Source organism: Ammospiza nelsoni, chromosome 2 (assembly GCF_027579445.1).
Source record: "Ammospiza nelsoni isolate bAmmNel1 chromosome 2, bAmmNel1.pri, whole genome shotgun sequence".
Classification (NCBI taxonomy): Eukaryota; Metazoa; Chordata; class Aves; order Passeriformes; family Passerellidae; genus Ammospiza; species Ammospiza nelsoni.
Window position 1 is genome coordinate 119,898,680 of NC_080634.1, and position 22,182 is coordinate 119,920,861.

General features: G+C 51.7%; 1 protein-coding gene across 2 annotated transcripts; it reads right to left on the reverse strand.

Moving 5' to 3' along the window:
* Nucleotides 1-929: 929 nt before the first annotated feature.
* On the reverse strand, nucleotides 930-19,588 carry IFNGR2 (interferon gamma receptor 2). 2 transcript variants are annotated; one of them, XM_059493800.1, is made up of 7 exons: nucleotides 19,381-19,588; nucleotides 13,358-13,484; nucleotides 11,422-11,597; nucleotides 7,427-7,575; nucleotides 6,322-6,475; nucleotides 5,505-5,659; nucleotides 930-1,996 (listed from the first exon to the last, which is right to left on the reverse strand). In XM_059493800.1, the coding sequence occupies exons 1-7, from the start codon at nucleotides 19,448-19,450 to the stop codon at nucleotides 1,844-1,846; spliced, it is 984 nt and encodes a 327-aa protein (XP_059349783.1). In that variant the 5' UTR covers nucleotides 19,451-19,588; the 3' UTR covers nucleotides 930-1,843. The 2 variants fall into 2 exon arrangements, with proteins under 2 accessions (XP_059349783.1, XP_059349782.1); XM_059493799.1 differs by having other exon boundaries at nucleotides 6,322-6,478.
* Nucleotides 19,589-22,182: the final 2,594 nt, after the last annotated feature.

Genomic DNA, 22,182 nt, shown 5'->3' on the forward strand with positions numbered 1-22,182 from the left:
GGTGCTCACTGCTGGGAATTCCAGAATAAAAGTGAACCCAGCTGCTCCAACAGTGAATTTTGTACAGCAGCTCACCTTGGCACAGGGCCTGCACCACCCAGTAAGGCCAGGCTTTGCTCCAGGCCTGCCAGCTTTCTTGCCCAGGAGCTTTTGGCAATGTTTGCTGGGTTCTTTAGGAAGTCAGGAAGGAGCCTGGGCTGGAACTGATCCCTGGAACTCCTCCCAGTGCCAGGAGCTTGTGCCTGGACTGGGAACTGGAACAGCAAACCAGGCTGGGAGAGCTGGGGGGGCTCACCTGGAGAGGAGAAGCTGCAGGGAGAGCTCAGAGCCCCTGGCAGGGCCTGAAGGGCTCCAGCAGAGCTGCAGAGGGACTGGGGACAAGGCCTGCAGGGACAGCACCCAGGGAATGGCTGCCAGTGCTCTGGGCACCTTTACAGCTCACAAGGGGACAGGGAGGGCTCAGTGACAACCCTGGAGTCACTCACAGTAAATTCTTTTTAATTGTTTGTGTAAAACATTTACCACCACCCTCCCTGCCACAAGCCCAGTGCAGGGTTTATTCAAGAATACCCACAGATATTCCCAGGGGGGTTTAACCTCATTTCTGTCCCCTGGCTGAGTTTGGTGGCTCCTTTTTGTGAGCTTTGTTCCCAGCCCAGCCTCAGTGTGGGTGCTCAAAGCAGAGCTGGTGCTGCCCTGGCAGTTCCTCCATGGGTCAGGATTTCCTGGAACTCCCTTGGTTTATCAGTGGAATCCCAAGGATTGGATCTGTTCCCCAGGGGAACACCCGATGTACCCTGTGTGATCCCAGGCATTGGATCTGTTCTGCACCTGATGAAGTTTCTGGCAGCTGCTGGCCTGGGCTGTTCTGGAAGGGCTGGGACAGTGGCACCTCAGCTCTGCCAGGGCCCTCCAACCAGGCACTTACACAAACCCCACATTTTTTATTGGTTTTTAAACAATTTATATCAAACCCATGGAAAAGAAAAATCAAATAATCCCATTTTTTTTAGTACAGAAGAGGTTCACTTGTTCTTTGTGCTTTATTGGACACTCCAGACCCCACAGGGGGTGATATGGGGTTCACCTTGGGTTCTTCTGCTTTAAGACACTAAAACCAAAACTCTCAGTCAACTTCTCTTCTGGTGCTCACCAAGAGGTTTTAGTGTCTGACAGGGGCTGATAAACGTTGGAAAAGCTCAGAATAAAATTCCTCTCAGGTCCTTTTTGGTGTGCAGGGTCCTGCCTGGCTGCAGCAGCAGATTAAAGCTCCAGGAGGGTGGGAGGAGGCAGATAAGGGCAGAGCTCTCTGGGAGGGGCTCTCGGCACAGCTGCACCCCAGGAAAGTACCCACAAACTCCTTTTGAGTTTGTCCTGCACTCAAAATGAACCAGAAAAGCAGACTGGGGTGGGTATGACGGGAGTGTTATTGCCAGCAGAAACCAAACAGTGTCAATGGAATTCACTCCCTGAAAAATGCCAGGTCACCCCACATCAATAAAGTGCAGTTATTCCTCCAAGATGGGGTGGGAATTCACCCTTTCATCCTTGGCTCCAGGCAGTTTAGTGTTCCTTCCCTTCCACCTTCCCTCTTGCCAGTGCTTCTGGCACAGTGAGGGGTTGGAGAGCTGGGCAGAGACCCTGGAGCATCAGGGGCTGGCTTCAGGATGGTCCTGTGGCCCCAGGGATGGTCTGTGATGCCAGGGAGCTCCTGTAATCCCAGGGGTTCATGTCCAGCACTCTCCCGTGATCCCGGGCTGTGTGTTCAGCATTCTCCTGTGATGCCAGCTCTGTTCCTCGGGGTTCAGGCCTGTCCTGGCAGCAGCCCCAGGGCAGGTGACGCTCACTGGGGCGGCCCTGCCCTGTCCCTGCAGGTGTTGGCCGGAGGATCCTCCCCGTCCTGGCCAGGTTCCTCCCCGAGCACCAGGGGCTGGGGCTCCTCCTCAGCGGGGCTGTGCAGCTCCTCCAGGCCAGCCCAGCCAGGCTCCCTCAGGAACTGGGGAAACACAAAGCACCAGGGCAGCTCCTGTTAGAAACCCCAGAGCCAGCAAAGCGCTCCAGCCCAGAGCCCACAGCAGGAGCTGCTGCCTGCATCTCCCATCCTTACGCCGAACAAGGAAAATGTTTGAAAACCCCCTTATTTCTGTGAAGGAAACAAACAAATTATTCCTCTAAAATCCCTTCAGGTGAGTTAAAGCAGCTGCAGTTCCTCATTGGCTTTTTGGTTTTTGTTTTTTTTTAATAAATTTTGGCCAATCTTCCCAGGTCAGCTGAAATCCCTTTGAGTCAGGAGCAAACCCCTTGCAGCTGGAGATGCTCAGCTGCAGCAATGCAGCACCTGCAGCACCTGCAGCCCCTGCAGCAATGCAGCCCCTGCAGCAATGCAGCCCCTGCAGCAATGGGAATAAATCAAATAAAGGCTGGAAACCAAAGCAAGCAGCTCCTGAAAAGTGGGACAAATTAAATCAGGTTTGATTCAGTCTCCACTTCCTCTGCAGCCACCACAAGGCCAATGAACCCCTTTGCTCTCTGTCCTGCCCCATCCCAGGCTGATCCTTTTTATTAATTCACATTTTAAACACTCTGCCAGTTCCCTTCTTTTCCTCTCAGTGTTCTGCCCATCCCAGGCTGATCCCTTTTATTAATTCACATTTTAAACACTCTGCCAGTTCCCTTCTTTTCCTCTCAGTGTCCTGCCCCATCCCAGGCTGATCCTTTTTATTAATTCCCATTTTAAACACTCTGCCAGTTCCCCTCTTTTCCTCTCAGTGTTCTGCCCCATCCCAGGCTGATCCCATTTATTAATTCCCATTTTAAGCCCTCTGCCAGGCCCTGCTGTGCAGGCATCCACTCTTGCTGCTCATTAATCTGGGAAATTCAGATTCAGAAATTCAGAACACAGGAGGAGCCTCAGTCCTGGCAGGTGCTTTGCAGGACAGGCTGCACTGTTTGGATATCCTCCACAATTCTTTTTTTTTATTATTATTTTAATACCCAGCATAACTTTTTTATTATTAAGACCATGTACACTTATTTTAAAAATTATTTTAGAACCCAGAACAATTATTTTAAAACTATTTTAATACCCTATAAAACGACTTTCTTATTTACTTTTCCTCTTATTTTATTATCCTCTAAAAATATTATTACTACTACTACTACTATTATTATTATTATTATTATCCATACAATTATTATTTTATTATTATTAATACCCTGTCCAAAATTTTTTTACTATATGAATACTCTGTACAAAGATTCTTTTTCTATTTTCTTAGCCTGTACAAGGATTTTTAAATTATTATTTTTTTACAAGGATATTTTACTATTTTAACATACTTAATTTTTTTACTGTTTTAATACCCTGCACAATGAATTTTTTTATTTTAATACCTTGTAGAAGTAGTTTTTAATTATTTTAATACCCTACACAATCTTTTTACTGTTTTAATACCCTGCACAAGGATATTTTACTATTTTAATATAATTACAGGGATTTTTTACTCTTAATATCTTGCTCAATTATTTATTAATTATTTTAATATCTTCCACAAAGAGTTTTTAATTTATGTAATACCCTACAAAATATTTTTACTGCTTTAATACTCTGTACAAGGAGATTTTTTTACTATTTTAATAATCTGTACAAGGAATATTTTTACTATTTTAATACCCTGCACAAGGATATTTTTCTATTTTATTATAATTACAGGGATTTTTTTTACTATTTTAATCATTGTACAAGGATTTTTTCATTATTTTCATACCCTGCACAAAGATTTTTTTACTATTTTAATATAATTACAGGGATTTTTTTTTTCTATTTTAATAATTGTAAAAAATTATTGTAAATCACTGTAAAGAATCAAGGATTTTTTTTCATTGTTTTAATACCCTGCACAAAGATTATTTTACTATTTTAATATAATTACAGGGATTTTGTTTTTTTAAACTATTTTAATAATTGTACAAGGATTTTTTTCATCCTTTTCATACCCTGCACAACGATTCTTTTACCATTTTATTATAATTACAGGGATTTTAAAAAATTATTTTGATCATTGCACAAGGATATTGTTTTGCTGTTTTAACACCCTGCACAAGGATTTTTTGCCATTTTAACACACTGCACATGGATTTTTTTCCCCTAACTTCCCTGGACAAGTGACCCCTATGAAATGCCAGCTGGGGCAGCAGGAAAACAGAAAATTATTCACTCTGGGTTCCTTCACCCCACGGCTACACAAAGCTGGGAATTCTCTTCCAGAACCACAGAACAGACACAAAATATTCACCTCCACGAGCTGCACACAAATAAAACCTTTAAAAACGCAGAATTTTATGCTGAATAAAAAGTTTTACATCGAAGCTCTGCTTGAGGGCTGCTTCTGGTGCAAGGGAAAAAGAGGAAGAGGAGCAGCACTGAAACCACGTGGTTTAACCCAGAAATGCCTGAGCTTTTCCTCTGAGCCCTGCTAAAAACAAAAAGAGGAATTGCCCAGGAACAGCCCCTGGAGATCATCCTGAGGCATCAAAATAATCACCAAAATAAAAATATTTAAATACCCTGGGTTGGCTTGTGCAGAGCTGCTCAGCCCTTGTGACACAAAACCTCTGAGCCCCAGCCTGGGGCCAGGGCCTGACAGTGAAAGAGTGACAAAAGAATGAAAATAGTGGCAAAAAATGGTGACAAAGGAATGAAAATAGTGGCAAAAACATGGTGACAAAGAAATAAAAATAGTGGCAAAAAATATGGTGACAAAGAAAGAGGAGCAGGAACCAGGAGTAGTCAGGCTGGGTTTGCCAGGAAAGCAATAGACTGATAGAAAGAGTGACAAAGAAATAAAAATAGTGGCCAAAAGTGGTGACAAAGAAATAAAAATAGTGGCAAACAAATAAAAATAGTGGGAAAAAATTGTGACAAAGAAATAAAAATAGTAGCAAAAACAGTGACAAAGAAATAAAAATAGTGACAAAAACATGGGGACACAGAAATAAAAATAGTGGCAAAAAATGGTGACAAAGAAAGAGGAGCAGGAGCAGCCAGGCTGGGTTTGCTAGGAAAGCAATAGACTGCCAGAAAGAGTGACAAAGAAATAAAAACAGTGGCAAAAAAATGGTGACAAAGAAATAAAAATAGTGGCAAAGAAATAAAAATAGTGGGAAAAAAATGGTGACAAAGAAATAAAAATAGTGGCAAAGAAATAAAAATAGTGGGAAAAAATTGTGACAAAGAAATAAAAATAGTGACAGAAACATGGGGACACAGAAATAAAAACAGTGGCAAAAACAAGGTGACAAAGAGAGAGCAGCAGGAGCAGGAGCAGCCAGGAAAGCCCAGGCAGGCACAGGAAGGAATTTTCAGCTCAGCAGACAGGAAAGGAGTGGGAGAGGACACAAAGCACACTCTGAGCCATCACTTGCTCATCTCTCTTTCTGCTCACTGCTTTGGGGATGCTCCCCCAGTTTCTCTGCTGCAGGAGAAACCCCCAGGCCCCACGTACCTCCTTGAAGTGGGATGGGATTTCCAGAGGGGGCTGAGCCCAGTATTTGATTTTCTGGTGGTGTTTCCACAGGAACAGCAAAGCAGCTGCCACCAGATTGGCAAGCACCAAGGCCAGGACAAACAGGGGGATGATGTACCCAGCTCGGGTTGCCTCTGGAAAAGAAGGAAAACAAATCCAAATGCACATGGCAGGTTCACATGGATGGAACCATGGAATGGTTTGGGTTGGGAGTGACCCTAAACCCACCCTGCCATGGCAGGGACACCTCCCACTGTCCCCAGTGTCCAGCCTGGCCTCGGGCACTGCCAGGGATGCAGGGGCAGCCCCAGCTGCTCTGGGCACCCTGTGCCAGGGCCTGCCCACCCTGCCAGGGAACAATTCCTCATTGCCAGGATCCCACCCAGCCCTGCCCTCTGGCACTGGCAGCCATTCCCTGGGTGCTGTCCCTGCAGGCCTTGTCCCCAGTCCCTCTGCAGCTCTGCTGGAGCCCTGCAGGCCCTGCCAGGGGCTCTGAGCTCTCCCTGCAGCTTCTCCTGCCCAGGTGAGCACCCCCAGCTCTCCCAGCCTGGCTCCAGCTCTGGGATGAGCCCCTTGATCCCATTTTCCAGCAGATTAGGAAGGAAAGGAGAAGGTACCACACTCCCTCCATGCCTGGCTGTAAACTCCTGCTTCTTTTGCCACTGATGCCAGGAGTGAGGTGCCCTGGTGCCCCCAGCACTGGTGACACACTGGGGGTGGCAGGGACAGCCCAGGGCATGCAGGACTCGTGTTCCACCCCCTCCCACCCCACACAAACCCCATTCCCAGTCCCTACCACTGAGGGCAGTTCTGTGGCACTCTGGGGCACTTGGCAGCCCTTCCAACAGCTGCCCTGAGTAAATCCTCAGCTGCACTTGAACTCTGAAGCAATAAAGTGTTGACTCCTTTAGATTTCCAATTTGGAATAGTGTCTTGCTTTCACTTAGCTTCTGCTGGAAAGGCACACACAACAAAAAAGATGTTACTGTAAAAACCAGACCAGTTTTCAAAACAAACATCCGGCCCCCCTTTTAATTTCTCATTCAAGAAACCCGATTTTTATTTTTCCTCACTCAGCTTTCCCAAACAACAGAAGCAGTGGAATATTTCTATTTTTCTGGGAATTTTCATGCAGCTTCTGCAGCAGCTCAGGTAAGGAGCAAAACACAGAGAAATGGAGGGGAGAAGGAAACCACAGTGGCTCCTTTCCTGGCTGTCAGCTGAAGGTGTTCTTGTGTGAGAAAAACACACGGTGCTGCAAGGCAGGAAGGAAGTGGAGATGATTTAACAAAGACCTTGAGGCAGAAGGGAGTTGTAAATAATTGTTTTTGCTTCTGTTTTTTAGGTGTTTGACTTCAGATTGATGTCATTTGGAAGCTTCCTCTTTTTTAATTTTTTTTTTTTTTTTAGGACTGACTTAACAGCTCCCCTGCACCTCTGGCCTGTCCAAGCACAATTCCCAGGGAGCAGCAGGAGCAGCACACGAGGATCCCAAACCTGTGAGGCTTGGGATGAACAGGGATGGTCCCAGCTCACCCCAGCCCGTTCCTGGGCTGAGGCACACCCAGCCCCAGCAGCTGCTCCTGCAGCTCCCAGCAGAGCAGAGCAGGAGGCATTTCCCAGAAAGCCGTGGAGCCCAAGGTCACCACCTCTGGCAGCAGCTCTGTCCCTGGGTGTGCAGAGGGTTCCATCTCTTCCCAAGCAGACGAGGGAGTTCCCAAGCTGGGAAGTGCAGCAATCCTTGTGCCAAGGCCAGAACCCTGTACCCACAGCCCCCGTGGTGACCCTCGCTGAGGCCACACAGAACCCTCTGAATTGCTGTCCCCACTGCTGTCCTGCCAGGGACACTGACCCTGCCCTCAGCCCCCAGGCACCAAGAACAGACGTGAGAGGACTCTGACCTTTGCTGTGGCACTGGTGCTGTTCTCCCAGTAGGACACGAGGTACTGCAGGATGTCCCCAGCCTCGGGGGCGAAGGGGGGGCTCACACTGACCAGCAGAGAGCCAGGGCTGGCACTGACATTGTTCACCCTGGGGGGGCCCAGAGTGGCTGAAAGCAAACACAGAGAGCAGGGAAAGCCCGGGCTGCACAGCTGCCTGCAGCCCCACAGAACCCCAAACCCCTGGGGCTGGCACAGCCCTGCCAGCTGTGCCCCACGGGCACCTTGTGCCCAGCCCAGAGCACTCAGTGCCACCTCCAGGGCACACCTGCAGGGATGGGCACTGCAAAGCTCCCTGGGCAGCCCCTGCCAGGGCCTGAGCTCCCTTTCCATGGGCTGAGATCCCAGAGGAGCCCACATCCTTCCACCCAAACCAATTCCCTGCCCATGGTTCTTCCACTGAACCTGGATTCTTCCCATCCTCCTCACAACTCCTGTTCCCTCATCCCTGTCCCCATGAATTTTTGCCTCTCTTTTTCCGTTCCTTAAGTCTCAATTATCACTTTCCACAGGGACTTGTGCAGAGCCACAAGGGCCCCTGAGCCTCCTTTGCTCCAGCCCCAGCCCCTTCCAGCTCCTCAGGGATTCTGCAGCCCCTTCCAGCTCCTCAGGGATTCTGCAGCCCCTTCCAGCTCCTCAGGGATTCTGCAGCCCCTTCCAGCTCCTCAGGGATTCTGCAGCCCCTTCCAGCTCCTCAGGGATTCTCCAGCCCCATTCCTTGCCCTGGACACTCTCAGCAAACACCCCAAATATCAACAGCTTTTGCTCAGGAAGGGCAAACATCTCCCCGCCTACTTTATGCATTTACAATATTTGCTTAACTTTTCCTGGAAATTTTGTAAATATTAACCAATAGTTGATGCTCTGAAGTGTCTCAGTTTATCTGCAGTTACTGACCATAAAACCATTATATTTTCTCTTCCTTTGATCACCTGCCACACCCTCCATGCTCCCCAAAACCCCACCACTGTTTGGGCCCTAGATGGGAAGAGGAATAATGAGTGTTCCCCTCCTTGCTTTCATGTCTCCATGTGTCCATCAGGACAAGCTTGGTCACCTCCTTTTGTGAAGTGCTCCAAAGTGTAAATCATGAAAATACCAATAAAGTGCTGTCGGAAATAACAGCAAAAATCCCTCCTTGCTTGCACCAGCTCCTCACTGTGCCTCAAATCCTCCACTGAAGGAGGAGCCATGGGCTTGGTTTCTGGGAACAGATCTCCAGGACAGTGACACAGGAATGCCCCAGAATGTTCCTCCTGTCCCCCCAGCCTCTGCTTTGTCCCACACTCAGCAGCTCTGGGAGATCAGGGACTGCAGAGCCCTTAAATCCCTTCTTCTGTTTAGGTTCCATTTCAAAGGAACTTTTAAACCTGAACATGGACTTTTCTCTTAATCCTAAAACCAAGCACAGCAGGACAAAGAGCAGATCTCAGAAAAGCAGCACCAAACCTGCTTACACAGAGGGGTTGTGGCTGCCCCTGCACCCCTGGCAGTGCCCAAGGCCAGGCTGGACACTGGGGACAGTGGGAGGTGTCCCTGCCATGGCAGGGGTGGCACTGGGTGGGCTCTGAGTCCCTCCAGCCCAAACCAGTGCGGGATTTAAAGTGTGACCTTGACACTTCTACACTGTAGTGTAAACAATTTCTATTTCTCTGAACCATTTATACTTAACTGAACTATTTATACTTATCAGGACAAATTATATTTATCACAATGATTTATATTTATCAGGACACTTTAGACAATTTATATTTATCAGGCCACTTTTTATTTATCAGAAAAGGGATGTGTCCAGCAGAAGGAGGTGGTTCAGCCTCAGGGAGTTTGTGGTGTGTGTGTGGGCAGAGCTGAGAGGGGAAATGAGAACGTGGAAAATCCTCCAGCAAAAGAACACTGGGGCTCTCTGAAGGCCCAACCACCGCAGGAGGTTCAGGGGCTCCTCTGGTGACACCTGAGAGAGCAGAGAGGAACCAAACCCTGGGGAGGCCTCTGAGTCTTTGGGGACAATAACAGCTCAATCCCATTGACACCCTGGGTTTGAAGTTTCTCTGTTCTGTTTTGGTGTGCAGCTCTGAGCTGTATATTAAGTTATATTAAATTATATTAAGCTTTGTATTATCCTTTTTACTAGGATCTTTTCACAGAGTGGGGAAGACAAAACCATCCCATTCCAGCTGGAGACTCAAGGACAATCTCCTCAAACTTCAGGCCCAAAGCACAAACAATGTGAAAAGATGAGGGTGGGCAAGCGAGCAAGGAGGATGAAACATCATATGAAGTCATTAATTGAACAGTTAACTCCTGTATGCAAATAGACTAGAACTTACAAAAATGTGACATCTCATGACCAAGCCCTCTTTGCTTCCATCTTGGAGCCACCCAGGCAGAGCCAGGACTGGGGCTGCCCCTGCATCCCTGGCAGTGCCCAAGGCCAGGCTGGACACTGGGGACAGTGGGAGGTGTCCCTGCCATGGCAGGGGTGGCACTGGGTGGGATTTGAGGTCCCTACCACCCAATCCAGTTGGGATGCCATGACTGCACACTGATTATCTTGCATTTAGAAATGAGTCATTCCCCCTGCTAGCCCCAAAACCACTCAAAAGGCCCTTCAATAAATATCCCCTTTATTCCTCTGAGCTCATCTGGCCTCTGTCCCAGCTCCTTGGGGCACCCCTGTCCCAGCAGAGCCCAGAGAGGCAGCCTGTCGTGGACATATTTTCTGAAAAATCCTTTTGCTAGGATCTTTTCTCCTGAGAAGCTGAGAGGCCTCAGGAACAAAATGCAAACAATGGTTATCTGCTGCTGTGGAATGCAACAGGTGCATCTGTGATTGGTCTCATGTGGTTGTTTCTATTTAATGGCCAATCACAGTCAGCTGTCTAGACTGCCTGGTCACTCACAAGAATTTATTATCATTCCTTTCTATTCCTTTGAAGCCTTCTGATGAATCTTTTCTCTTCCTTTAGTATAGCGTTAGTACATAATTTTCTTTTAATACAATAAATATCATAAAATAATAAATCAGCCTTCTGAAGCACCGAGTCAAGATTCTCATCTCTTCCCTCATCCTGGGACCCACAAACACCACCACAGCAGCCTGGCTGTCCCCAGAGCCCCAGAGCAGGCTGCCCCAGCACTCACTGTTGGTTTGTGTCCCAGCTGTCCCCAGAGCCCCAGAGCAGGCTGCCCCAGCACTCACTGTTGGTTTGTGTCCCAGCTGTCCCCAGAGCCCCAGAGCAGGCTGCTCCATCACTCACTGTTGGTTTGTGTCCCAGCTGTCCCCAGAGCCCCGGATCCCACTGCTCCAGCACTCACTGTTGGTTTGTGTCCCAGCTGTCCCCAGAGCCCCAGGGCAGGCTGCTCCATCACTCACTGTTGGTTTGTGTCCCAGCTGTCCCCAGATCCCCCACAGCAGGCTGCTCCATCACTCACTGTTGGTTTGTGTCCCAGCTGTCCCCAGAGCCCCGGATCCCACTGCCCCAGCACTCACTGTTGGTTTGTGTCCCAGCTGTCCCCAGATCCCCCACAGCAGGCTGCTCCAGCACTCACTGTTGGTTTGTGTCCCAGCTGTCCCCAGAGCCCCAGGGCAGGCTGCTCCATCACTCACTGTTGGTTTGTGTCCCAGCTGTCCCCAGAGCCCCAGGGCAGGCTGCTCCATCACTCACTGTTGGTTTGTGTCCCAGCTGTCCCCAGAGCCCCAGGGCAGGCTGCTCCATCACTCACTGTTGGTTTGTGTCCCAGCTGTCCCCAGAGCCCCAGGGCAGGCTGCTCCATCACTCACTGTTGGTTTGTGTCCCAGCTGTCCCCAGAGCCCCAGAGCAGGCTGCTCCATCACTCACTGTTGGTTTGTGTCCCAGCTGTCCCCAGAGCCCCAGGGCAGGCTGCTCCATCACTCACTGTTTCTCTCAGTCCCAGCTGTCCCCAGAGCCCCGGATCCCACTGCCCCCAGCACTCACTGTCTCTCTCAGCCACGAAGGCAGGGCAGTGTGCCCAGGGGGATGCCAGCGTGCCCAGCTCGGCGCGCACCCGCAGCAGGATGGTCCAGCGGCGCCGCTGCAGCTCGGGGGGGAACCGGCACTGGGGCTGGGGGCTCTGTGCACAGCCCAGGTCGCTCCAGTTCCTGCAGGAGCCTCTGCAGAGCACAGCAAACACATCCCTGAGGCTGAGGGCCAGATGGGAGCACAGGGGTGTGGGCTCTGTCACCAGTGTGGGGTGTGTCACCAGTGTGTGCTGTCACCAGTGTGGGGTGTGTCACCAGTGTGTGCTCTGTCACCAGTGTGTGCTCTGTCACTGGGGAAGGGGTTTTACAGCACTTCTGTGAGCCAAAAAGAAGGTTGGTAAGAGGGTCCATGGTAAGAGGATCCATGGTAAGAGGATCCATGTTTACCCCTGAAAGAGTTTTCACAGAACTCACAGAATCCCAGAATGACCAGGCTGGGAGAGACCTCCAAGACCATCGAGTGCAGCCCAGCCCCAACCAAACCCTGGCCCCCAGTGCCACATCCAGGCTTTGTTAAACACACCCAGGCATGGGGACTCCACCACCTCCCCGGGCAGCCATTCCAGAACTTTCTCACCCTGGCTGGAGAAACCTTTCCCTGCTCTCCAGCCTGTATTTCCCCTGGTGCAGCTCGAGGCTGTGTGCTCTGGGTGTGTCAGTGCTGCTGGAGCAAGAGCCCAGCCCCAGGTGAGCACAGGCACCTTTCAGGAGCTGTGCAGAGTGATGGGGGCAGCCCTGAGTCTCCTTTTCTGCAGGCCGAGCACCCCCAGCTCCCTCAGGGCTTCCCCACAGGGTTTGTGTTCCCTCTCCAGCCTCCTTGGCCCCTCTGGGTGTGCTCAGTGTCCCAGTGTCCTTCTCAAACTGAGGGGCCAGAGCTGGGCACAGCACTCCACCAAGGTCATTGACACAGAAACCAAGAAAGGAAGAAGGATAAACAAGAGAAATCTGCAACTGCCCGTTCCAATGAGCACTCTGTTTTTCTCTCCTGACCAATAAGTAAAGTGCAAACTTCTGAGCTTTGTAAGAATGTATAAAAAGCATGCATGCTAAAATAAAAACAGCTGGAAGCCTTCTGAAAATGGACTGAGTGGCTTTGTATGGTCTCCATCTCAACTACAACATATCATTGTCTTTTGAAACCAGGTGGGGCAATGTTCTTTATCTCACCCATGACTTTTATCAATGGTAGGAAAAGATTTTAAGGTGATTTACCTGCCCTTGAAAAAGGGATATTTTGACTGGGGCTGTGCCACCACCCTGACACACAGGGGGCAGTGGTTTGTTTTCCTTTTTTTGTACTCTTGCATTTTTATTTTTAGTTTTTCCTAGTAAAGAACTGTTATCCTATTCCCATATCTTTCCCTGAGAGCCTCTTAATTTCAAAATTATAATAATTTGGAGGAAGGGGATTTACATTTTCCATTTCAAGGGAGGCTCCTGCCTTCCTTACTGACACCTGGCTTTCAAACCAAGACAACAATAAACAAAGAGCAGCCAGTGCAGCCCCCTGGAATACCACACCCCCTCCCAGCCACTTCTGGTGAGACAAGAATGTGTTATGCAGCTCTGGCTTCACAAGGGTAAAACTAACCATTTTCCCCCTCAATCTGAGGAAATGTAAATTGGCCAGAGAGAATCAGGAAAGGCTAAAATCCTGTGCAGCATCTCTGGGTGTCCTCAGGGCTGCAATCTCTCCTCAGCTCAGAGGACACTCATGGGCCAAGGGCCTGTCACTCACCAGGAGCTGCTCTTGGAGACACATAAAAACATCTGTGATAAAAAACATCCTTTCATTCTGTGCTTATTCATTTTCAGGGTTTCTGGGCTTTTTAAAAGCAGCTGTTATCCTGGATTAGAACAAAATGACTTGGTTTTATTTACTGTTTACTCACGTTTGGTACTCAGCTGTGTATAACACTGTGCCATTCTCCACTGGAACAGGAGACCACCTCAGCAAGCTCTGGAAGTTGTAGGAATAAACCTCCACATTTTCGGGGGCTGGTAAATAGGGAGGAGTTTCTAAAACAAGAAGAGGAATAAAAAAGTTATTGAAACATCCAAGTAACTAAATTTTGGTCTCCAAACTCCATCACTATGTATTAAATTTTCACTGCTTTGCAGGTAAAACCATTTCTCCTCCTTCTCCTTCTGTTTCCAGGGGCTCTGGCACGTTCAGGTGGGCAGGCCCTGGCACAGGGTGCCCAGAGCAGCTGGGGCTGCCCCTGCATCCCTGGCAGTGCCCAAGGCCAGGCTGGACACTGGGACAGTGGGAGGTGTCCCTGCCATGGCAGGGGTGGCACTGGGTGGGATTTAGGGTCCCTCCCAACCCAAACCAGTGTGGAATTCTCTCTATCCATGAATTCCAACTCCCTGGGTTTTATTCATTCCATAAAGAACATAAAGCTGAAAGTACCAAGCCTGGCACAAAACCACAAACCCCACCCAGTCCCCCATGAAGCCACAAATGAGGGTCCCAGGATTCCAGAACCACCAGGGCTGGAGGAGCCCTTCGGGATCTCCCAGTGCCAGCCAAGCACCAGCCCCACCCCAATCCCTGTCCCCAGGGCCACATCCAGACTGCTCTGGGACAATTCCAGGGACTCCAAACCTCCCTGGGCAGCTCAGCCCAAGGCCTGACCACTCTGCCAGGGAAATTTTTGTGCCAGTCTCCAACCTGAGCCGGCCCTGGTGCCATCTGAGGCCATTTCCTCTCCTCCTTTCCCTTGGGACAGGCAGCAGAGCCCGACCCCTCTCACTGCCCCTCCTGGCAGGGACTTGTGCAGAGCAATGGGGTTCCCCTTGAGCCTCCTTTGCTCCAGGCTCAGCCCCTTTCTGCTCCTCACAGAACATTCTTTTTTTTTTTTTTCTGGAAGGTTTTCCAGCCCTTGCAAGGTTTCCCAGCCCCTCCTCTGCCCACTGGTGACCACAGCAGCTGCTCTGTTCTATTGCAGCTCACCTTTGCCTCCCTGCACAGCCCAGGGGGGGCACCCTGTGCCAGAGCCTGCCCACCCTGCCAGGGAACAATTCCTCACTGCCAAGATCCCACCCAGCCCTGCCCTCTGGCACTGGCAGCCATTCCCTGGGTGCTGTCCCTGCAGGCCTTGTCCCCAGTCCCTCTGCAGCTCTGCTGGAGCCCCTGCAGGCCCTGCCAGGGGCTCTGAGCTCTCCCTGCAGCTTCTCCTCTCTTTTTCCCCCCATCTGCCTCCTGCTGACCCTGAGGTCCTTCCAGTGAAACCTTCCAGGAGCCAGCTGGACAAAGAAAACCCTTCAGGGAGACGTGGTGGCCGTGAGGAGCCTCTGGTTGTGCCAGCTTTGGAGGTGATCTCACCAGGCAGGAAATGGCAGCAGCTCTGTGGGTGGGGAGGGCCCCAAACCCAGCTGTGAAAAATGTGTATTTCATGATTGGCTTTTGGCAAATATTCAAATGAATATTAGATGTGTTGTGTTAGAAAGTAATGCTATGCTAATTCTCTTAAGTAGTGTGTTAAATATAGTTTTAGGTCATAACAAAATGTTAAAATAGAAACTCTACTATGTAGGACACTTTTTTAAAGAAAGGACTGGCAGTGAGATAGCAGCCACCGGACACCTGAATCTTTCAGAGAAAGAGAATTTATTGCTCCATTATCAGGAGAAATGAACTTCTTCCTGCCTGCTCAGGCATAAAGACACCCTTGAGATTCAGAGGAAGGAGCTGACACTGCCCAGGCAGAATCCTGTGTTTGAATGGAATTTATGCATCGTGGATGAGCTGTGTGAATATGCAACAGGTTATTGTTTTTAAGGGTTAATCCTCTGTTAACATGGGTCCTTTTTTGGGCTTATTTTGCCCAGAAAAGGTACCTGGGCTGTCCATAACTCTTTGTTTTTATTGTCTCATATTGTCCTAATCCAAATTATCCAAATTATTATTACTCTAATCATATTGCTGATTTTATAACCATTTTATTATCATTAGACTTTTTTAAATTTTAAAAACAAGTGATTGGCATTTTTCACACTGCAAGAGCCACCATCAGCCTCCAGCTCCTGCTCAGGAGGGGCAAACCACAGAGAAGAGCCGTGGGACAGGAAAGGACAGACTGACAGCCCAGGACGGGGAGGAGGGAGCTGCCAAAACATGGCCAAAAAAGGGACAGAGCCAGGCAGGGCCTGGAGGGCAGGCACAGGCAAAGAGAAAAGGGAAATGGGGGCGGCGGGGACGAGGAAGGGCTGAGGAGGAGGGAGGGAGCAGCTGGAGCCAGGGAGGAAGAGCAGAGCCAAAACCTCTGCAGGACACGGGTGAGCCCTGGCACCTCTCCTGGAGCCTGCAGGGACCAGCAGGGAGAAAGGTTTTCCTTCTGCACCCCATGTGCTTCTCTGGAGTGACTCCTCACACCGTGAGAGTCACAGAATCAGGGAATGGTGGGCTTGGAAGGGACTTCACAGATCACCCACTGCTCCCACCATCCAGCCTGGCCTGACAAAGAGCTGTGGCAAAATACCCCACAACACAGCAGGTGATTTTTAACTCTGAAGAACAGAGTCTCCTAAGACACAGTCTGTTAATTTTTACGTCAACGAGATCAGAAGATCAAGCTTGACTTGAGTCAAATTCCGGCCCAGGCTTACGTGGAAATGTGGATTCCTGTTAAAAAGCTTGTGGTTTTTTGATTTCTACATCAAGTTGCATTAAACCCTAAGTCCAAAGTACCAAATAACGAGTTGAGGTCTAGCTTTCCAAGAAAAGCTGTGGCTGCCCCATTCCTGGCAATGTCCAAGGGCAGCAGGCTGGAGCAATCTGGGACAGTGAGAGGTAACCTGTCCCTGGCAGGGGTGGAACAGGGTGACCTCAAACACAGCCAAGCCAGGCCGTGTTTCTCTCAAAGTTTAATCAGGCCTGTCAATAATTTCTTACAGGCCTGTCAATAATTTCTCAGGCAGTGCTCTCAGAACAAACATGGCTGGTCCAGCTTTGCAAACCTGTGGGAGATCCCTCACAGCTTCCCAAACCAAACCCGTGGGAGATCCCTCACAGCTTCCCAAACCAAACCTGTGGGAGATCCTTCACAGCTTCCCAAACCAAACCCGTGGGAGATCCCTCACAGCTTCCCAAACCAAACCTGTGAGAGATCCCTCACAGTTTCCCAATCCATTCGCCTCCCAGGTGTTTTCTGAAGGCCCTCATGGAGCCGTCTCTAAACTAGTGAGAAATTTTCACGTTCCAGTCCCACGGATCCTTTCTTGCATTCTCGCCGCTGGTCTGGCACGTGGTGAGGTATCTCACACCATCTGTGCCCTCAGACCTCTGTCACACCCTGTTCTGCAGAATCCCAGGAAGCTCTGAGAACCAAACACCACAGGCAGCAATTCCCACCACACCTTAAAGCAAATCAAGAGCAGTGAAGGACAGGGGAGATGGGATCTTGGCAATGAGGAATTGTTCCCTGGCAGGGTGGGCAGGCCCTGGCACAGGGTGCCCAGAGCAGCTGGGGCTGCCCCTGCATCCCTGGCAGTGCCCAAGGCCAGGCTGGACACTGGGACAGTGGAAGGAGTCCCTGCCATGGCAGGGTGGGATTAAAGCTCCCTCCAGCCCAGTCTGGGATCCCCTGGCTGCACGCTGCTTGTTTTGCATTCAAAAATGAGTCATTTCCCCTGCCAGCCTCAAAAACATTGCAGAGCTCATCAAAAACACTGCAGAGCTCACCAAGAACACCCCAGGGCCCATGAGCCCTCTGAGGGCTGCCACGAGGGTGCCACGAGGCTGAGGAGCTGCTTCCTCCTCAGCAGCCAGGGAAATCTGAATTTCTGTCAGATCCCTCCCTCACGGGGCAGGGACTGCGACTGCTGAAAGCACACACTCAACTTCCTCCTCATCTCCAGTTTGCACGGCCTAAAATAACACCCTGAACGCTTCAAACACAGCAGCCACGGGGCCAAGCACCCTCAAAACCCCAAACTCCCTCAGCCAGGGGAAGACAGAGAGGCCCCATCCCTCCTGGCTGGGGTTCGCACTGGGCTGCTCCTTTCAGAGCAGCAGCCCAAGGAGGCTCAGATTGTTTTTTCCTGCTGTTCAGACGATTCAAGGTACTTCAAACCACGAGTCAGAACTTTCACAGCAGAGTGTGAAGCCACAATCACAGCCAGTGAAAGCAGCCTGGCTCGGGTGACCCCTCCACGTCCCAGCTCCTGCTGCTCCTCAGGGATTCCCGATCCCTTCCCTGCACCAGCCCCCAGCAACCATCCTGCTGCCCTGGCAGAACAGGAATCTGGGCTTTGGGGGATTTTGTGCGGACTTTTGCTGTTCCAGTGCAACAAAGTGGCTTCTCAGGAATAGTGCAAGATTGGTTTCCATGGCAGGGGGTTGGAACCAGACCAGCTACAAGCTCCTTCCTGATCCAACCTATTTTGGGATTCTGGAATTCCCAGAGCTCCCTGGGAAGTCCCTCGGCTGCTGATGGGATGAAACCGAGCAATGCCCACGGCATCAGGCCCTGCCCTGGTTTGCCTCAGTCCAGCCAGCGGGTCTGGAACCAGCAGAGCCCCACAGGGCTCACCAGGGCCAGGCTGGTCAGGCAGGCCGTGGGCACCACCGGGACATGGGACATGCTGAACTCATGGGGAGCCTGAGTGCCAGAGCAAGCACCACATTCTGTGCACAGCTCGTTCCATCGTGGAGTGCTTTGGGTTGGGAGGGATCTTAAACCTTATCCCATCCCATCCCTGCCATGGCAGGGACACCTTCCACTGTGCCAGGCTGCTCCAAGCCCATGTCCAACCTGGCCTTGGGCACTGCCAGGGATCCAGGGGTTTGGAATCACAGAATCCCAGACTGATTTGGGTTGGGAGGGACCTCAAATCCCACCCAGTGCCACCCCTGCCATGGCAGGGACACCTCCCACTGTCCCCAGTGTCCAGCCTGGCCTTGGGCACTGCCAGGGGTGCAGGGGCAGCCCCAGCTGCTCTGGGCACCCTGTGCCAGGCCCTGCCCACCCTGCCAGGGAACAATTCCTCATTGCCAGGATCCCACCCAGCCCTGCCCTCTGGCACTGGCAGCCATTCCCTGGGTGCTGTCCCTGCAGGCCTTGTCCCCAGTCCCTCTGCAGCTCTGCTGGAGCCCCTTCAGGCCCTGCCAGGGGCTCTGAGCTCTCCCTGCAGCTTCTCCTCTCCAGGTGAGCCCCCCCAGCTCTCCCAGCCTGGCTCAGAGCAGAGCGGCTCCCCTGGGACACACCTGGAGCCGGGATTACAGAGCTCGAGCCTGCTGAGCCATTTCCACCAAACCCAAACCCAAACTCGCGTCCATCCACACATTTAAACGCCATTTAACGGGATGTGCCACTTCCCAAATCTCCGCCACGCCACGAGCTCCGGACGGTGCCCACAGCCCCACACAATCCCCGGGGGCCCGGCCAGGGCTCCACCACAGCGGGGTTTGGGAGCAGCACCCCGGGGCTGGGCAGGACCGAACCCGGACCGGGCAGAACCGAGCCTGGGCTGGGCAGGGCCGGACCCGGCGGGGCAGAACCGAGCCTGGGCTGGGCAGGGCCGAACCCGGACGGGGCAGAACCGAGCCTGGGCTGGGCAGGGCCGGACCCGGCGGGGCAGGAGCGAACCCGGGCCGGGCAGGAGCGACCCCGGGTCGGGCAGGAGCGAACCCGGACCGGGCAGGGCCGAACCCGGGCTGGGCAGGAGCGACCCCGGACACGGGCTGAGCCCGGCCCGGCTCCAGCGGCTGCTCTGGGCCCTGAGAGCCGGGGCGGGGGGAAAGCGCAGGGGACACCGGCACAGGCCCCGCGCGGGAACCGAGACCGCGCCGCGGGCACCCAGAGTCCGCGGGCACCGAACCTCGAATCTCTCGAACCTCACAAACACCGAACCCCGCATCCCCCCGAACCCCACAAACACGGAACCCCGCACTCCCCGGCCCCGCACCCACCTGCGGCCGAGCCCAGCACCAGCAGGAGCAGCAGGAGCGGGAGGGAGCGGAGCGGAGCCCGGCCCCGCATGGCCCCGCTCGGCCGCGGGCGTCCCCCCGAGCGCGGCCGGGCCGGGCTGGGCCGGGCCGGGCCGGGCTGGGCTGCGGCGGCCGCACGCTCCGACCCCGCACGGCCGCGGCCACCGCTCCGCCCCTGTCACCGCCTCTGTCACCGCCCCTGTCACCGCCCCTGTCACCGCCCCCGGGGGCTGAGCCCGGCCCGGCCCCGCCCGAGGGCCCCGCAGGCTCCGGGATCGGCCGGGAGGGCCGCGCTGCCCCGGGCCCCGGCCCTGTCCTGCCCCTGTCCTTGTCTCTGTGCCCTTCTCCTGTCCTGTCCGAGTACCTGCCCCCGTCGCTTGCTGCCCCCGCCTCCCTCCCCAGCCCCTACCCCCATTATCCATTCCCTATCGCTATTCATGTCCCTGCCACGGCCCCTGCCCCTTTTCGCTGTCCCTGTGGTTGATGTGAGGACATCTCGCCCCGGGTTTCTGCGGCTGCACTGGGCACGGCAGCAGCCCCTGGTGACAGTAACCACAATTACAGCCCGTAGTGACACTGAGACACACCTGCAGCCCCTTGGTGACACTGGCTGCACACCTACAGCTCCTGGTGACAGTAACCACACCTACAGCCCCTTGGTGACACTGCACACCTACAGCCCCTTGGTGACAGTGACCACACACCTCCAGCTGATGCCAGTGACAGCAGATTGTGACCGAAAACACTGCTTTGGTTAAAAGCAGCTGAAGCAGAAGGGTATTTTGTGTGTCTCCTGAACACAGCTGAAATACTCTCCTAAACACCTCAGAGGGGAAACATGCTGGTATTATTATCATTATCATCACTGATAGTGGTACTACTATCAGGACTGGCAGCAGGACTGGCAGGACTGCTGACCAAAGAATCCAAGCAAGGTTAGATGTCACCTCATTTCTCTTCACAGAGAAAAGCAAGGCACAATTCTTCCCAAGAATATTTCTGGGTTTTGCATTCTCTGAACCTCAGAGAAAGGAAAAACAATTCTCATATCATTTGCCGTGCCTCTGTTTGTGCAAAAGCAGAATGAAATATGGAGATTGTTTACCCACAGTGATGGGGTTTGGTTTCCTTGGCCAGTCAGGGCCAGGTGTGTCTGTGTCTGTGTGTGTGTGTCAGGACTGTCAGGTGACAGTCACATATTCTGGGCACTTCTGTGCAGTTGAGTGCTTGGCAGACTCAGTTTAGATGTAATGAAATGCAATATAGTATAGAATAAGATAGTATAATAAAGTAATTAATTAGCCTTCTGATAAGATGGAGTCTTCCTCATTTTTCCTCCTTCTTCGGGGGCAAAAATATCCACCATAGTTAAGGGTGCTTCAAACAGCTTTAATGAATGCAGATGATGTTTGGCAGCCTGCGGGGTCCCTGAGCAGAGCTGGCAGCGCTGCCGCCGCATTTCCGAGAGGAGAAAAGCGCCAGGAGCAGCAGCAGGAGCTCGGGTTCACTGGGGCAGGGCTGGCAGCTCGGGTTCCTGATGGGTGAATCACTGGATTTCGCTGCAGTTCAGCTGTTGCTCCATCCTGGGGAAGATTTCTGCCTGTCCCTTGGCCTCGGGCTCTCGGGGCAGCGATAAAACAGGTGAGGATCTCACAGCCTCTAACCCCGACACAAAGGATGAACGGCAGAAAGGAGCACAAGCACAGTCTGAGCCTGCCTGCCCCGAGCTGTCCCGGACCCGCAGTGTCAGAACCCAGGACATCCCTCTGTCTGTCCTGAGCAGCCCAGACCCTGCCAGGGGCTCAGAGACCCTGGCACAGAGCCCAGAATGCCCCTGTGGGTTTGATTGTGACCCTTGGAGCAAGTTACCAACCTTATGTGAAGATCAGCAGGCCATGACAGTTTAAGTACAATGACAGTGAAGTTATCACGGGGTGGAAGGGTGGATTTTGGGGTTTTTGGTATGGGGGTTCAGGGGGCAAGATGGAGGGATCTGGGCGTGCCCAGCCTTTCTCCTTCTTCTTCTTCTTGGCCTCCATCTTCTGCTGTGATGCTGGCTCTTACAGATTGGTTTAGAGTAGGAGCTCACTGTCTAACACAGGTGATAGGGATTGGGAAGGAATTGTAAATATGGTACATGTAGATTTTAGTATAAAGACATAACACCGCCCTGGGGGCAGGCAGAGTGCCTGGACTGTCCTGCTGAGTTGACTTCGGCAGCGCAGGAGCGTCACAGACATCTTTTGTGAAAAATCCTTTTTTTAGCATTTTTCTCCCGTCTGAGAAGCTGTGGCCTCAGCAACAAAATGCAAACAATGGTTATCTGCTGCTGTGGAATGCAACAGGTGGATCTGTGATTGGTCTCGGGTGGATGTTTGGATTTACTGACCACTCACAGCAGAGTTGCTCTTGCTCTCTGCTGAGACACAGACCTTTGTTATTCATTCCTTTTCTATTCTTAGCTTAGCTAGCCTTCTAAGAACTTTTCCTTCTATTTCTTTTAGTATAGTCATAATGTGATATATATAATAAAATAATAAATCAAGCCTTCTGAACATGAAGTCAACATTCTCGCCTCTCTCTTCATCCTGCAACCCTTGTGACCACTGTCACACAGGAGAAAATTTTTTACAGATAAGATAAAATAAACAACCTTGAGACCGAGAAATGAAGAGCCCTGACTCCTCCTTCAAGCACCAGGCCGGGAAAAGAGACTTTGGAACTTTTCTCGGGGTCACTGTGAGCAGCTAGAGATCCCGACACTGCGGGAAGGTGACACTGCCC

Excerpts from the sequence above, each read along its gene's own strand:
- IFNGR2 (XM_059493799.1), bottom strand. The coding sequence starts at position 19,450 with ATGCGGGGCCGGGCTCCGCTCCGCTCCCTCCCGCTCCTGCTGCTCCTG. Across the intron at positions 7,576-11,421 it reads CTTCGTGGCTGAGAGAGACA|CCACTCTGGGCCCCCCCAGG; the intron begins GTGAGTGCTGGG and ends GTTTGCTTTCAG. Across the intron at positions 1,997-5,504 it reads TCCCATCCCACTTCAAGGAG|TTCCTGAGGGAGCCTGGCTG; the intron begins GTACGTGGGGCC and ends GTGTTTCCCCAG.